This window comes from Priapulus caudatus, unplaced genomic scaffold (assembly GCF_000485595.1).
Source record: "Priapulus caudatus unplaced genomic scaffold, Priapulus_caudatus-5.0.1 Scaffold1505, whole genome shotgun sequence".
In the NCBI taxonomy this organism is placed as follows: Eukaryota; Metazoa; Priapulida; class Priapulimorpha; order Priapulimorphida; family Priapulidae; genus Priapulus; species Priapulus caudatus.
Window position 1 is genome coordinate 61,442 of NW_014578566.1, and position 2,642 is coordinate 64,083.

General features: G+C 40.7%; 1 protein-coding gene across 1 annotated transcript in view; it reads right to left on the bottom strand.

Moving 5' to 3' along the window:
* Positions 1 to 1,845, bottom strand: part of LOC106816846 (transmembrane channel-like protein 7) — a 16,712-nt gene extending 14,867 nt beyond the window's left edge. Inside the window, exon 1 of the mRNA XM_014821485.1 lies at positions 1,554 to 1,845. Within this exon, the coding sequence (XP_014676971.1) occupies positions 1,554 to 1,620 (67 nt within the window). The 5' untranslated portion in view covers positions 1,621 to 1,845. The remainder of the gene's footprint in view (positions 1 to 1,553) is intronic.
* Positions 1,846 to 2,642: the final 797 nt, after the last annotated feature.

Here is a 2,642-nt window from a genome sequence, read left to right on the forward strand (position 1 = left end):
AGGGCTGCCTGTGTTTTTGCCTCATGCGAGCATTCACTGATTCATCATTCAGCCTTCCAGGCCCAGGGGCAGGGTGCTATAGACAGATTGCTTTAGAAAATCATATGATTTAAGGAGCGTAAACCTTGTTCAACAAACATTTGCCTTTGCAATTAAACTGTGCAACTGTAGCCTCACATTGACACAGGTATGGGCTCTAATAATAGCAAAAGCAGTTCAGTCCTTTGTTAACAGTCAACAAATAAATGTTTAACCCTCCTCTTGAGGGTCAAAAGGTTATCCGACACTTACTCTTCGCACGTCAGTGGAAAGCATATTTCATGGTCCTTTCAATAAAGCCATAAAAATGTAGGTCACCGCTGAAACAAAAAAGTTTTTCAATCGCTCCGTCAGACCATGTCCTCAGAAAATGTCTAAAATCTGCCCTGTGCCCCATTGACCTTTGACCTGTGACCTCCAATTTCGGCACAATGATGGTTTTCCTACCATGATGCTATACACTGACTATCACGAGTGAATGTTCCCCCTTCTTTTACACCTCTTGACCTTTGACCTTTGACCCCCAGCTTCGACATCCCAACTCGTTTTCGGATTACCCCCCCACGTTCCGAATATCGTGACCGTACGTCGAGCGGTTAAGATTTCTGCCCAACTGTTGACGGACGGACGGACGCACGGACGCACGGACGGACGATCATGCGATTCTACAAGCTGCATCTGACTATGTCAGATGAGCTAAAAATTGATATAATTGCGTAGCTACTATATAATGGTGGCAAGCAAACATCTCTTCTGGTTCTACTCACATATAGACCTTCGTTCCACAACAGGAGTGAACTAGTTGTGGAGCAAAGAGATACACGGTTAGAGCCAATTAAGTTCATTCACCTCATAACTATAACCTCATAAATAATAGTCTTCAAAAGTCCAAGGGACTATAACGAAGATGGAGAGACAAGTTGATCAAATCAACAGATCAACACTGCGGATCGCAGTGGAAAAAGCCGGAAATTTGCAATTTACTAAAGACGAAGGGAGAGAATTCCGATACGGAATGACAGAAATTTATGATAATGTGATTCGATCATGATGACATAATGATTACACTTAGCTCATGCTTCTGTTTTTTATTAGTCATTTCCTGTTCAATGATTAAGCAATTTTAATTTCGCCATGCATCCGTTCAAAAACATAATTACTATATTGTTTATGAACGGATGCATGGCGAAATTAAAATTGCCTAATGTAATGAGTAATACTAATAGTATTACTATTAGTATTACTGCATGAGTATTAGTCTTCAAAGTCCAAAGGGCTATATAAAAGTTGTCACCACACCGACAGTTGTGGCACCCGAAATACCTTGTCATATATCATGATCAGTCTCTCTGTAGTTTATAATATCACCCCTTACATTTTCGTTTTCGTACTCCGGTACACGGTACAGTGAGTGCAACATTGTAGCCCAAGACTGGACCTACATCCGTGGGCGGAAGCATGAAGAAGGAAACCAAAAATTAATAATAAATATATGCTACAGTTCTCAAACTTACCTGTCGCTGCAGACCTAGACCGACTATTCTTCTTGTCCCACCAAGTATAGCCATCTTTCTCATCCATAACGATGCAATGCAAATCAAGTTATATCAAAATAAAGTTAACTACAATGACCAATTTCGAGGTAACCGATGTCGATTGTGATCTATGGTCGTGATGGTAAACTGTCACTGACACTGATGACGTGACGATGACGTCAGACTCACAGGCACTTAATCGAACTTTGCTTAACGAATTATGGTAAATAAACACGAAATGTATTAGCTACCAAAGTCTCAATGTTTCTCTACTCTCTTTCGCCTCTGTAATAAATTCTTATCAGTAGATCGTTCTTTATAGTTAGGAGAGCGCCCTAGCACGTAGGGTGCAAAACTCCTACTTTATTCCCGCCCGTCCTTCCCTTTGTCTCCATTGTCGCACGCTCTGTCTCCTTCTCCTTCCATCGCCCTTCGACTGTCTTCCCTGCCACCTTTCCTTCTCAGTTTCCCCAGCAAGCTATATTTACATACTTTTCTTTTGGCCGTACTGCATGTCTGAAATGGTGCTCGCGCATGCGCAATATCTCTCGAGAAGAAGAATATTTTGCAAACATTATAAATTTAAAATAAAGAGGGGTTATCCTAACATAGATTTATGTGATAAAATTTTATCATTAGACCTCATTTCAAAAATAGGAAGCAGACCTTGCATGTCAGGTTCCCGCTGCATATACCAGTCAGTATATAACCTGGCTGCGTTACTGTTCTAGCACATGCGCAATATCTCACCAGAGGAGTTATATTTTGTGATGAAAATTTATTTAATATGCTCAGAGGATATCTCAACATAGGTTTCTGTAATAAATTCTTATCAGTAGCTAGGCTTGTGTTTATAGTTAGGAGAGCGCCCTAGCCTGTAGAGTGCAAAACCCCTACTTTATTCCCGCTGCCCTTTCTTTTGTCTCCATTGTCGCACGCTCAGTCTCCTTCTACCGTGCTCTCCTATGTGTCCGGCCCTATATAACATTCTGATATAAATTGTATCAAATTCTGATCTAAATAGGTTAACATTCTGATATAATTAGTATAACATTCTCGCTGGTACAA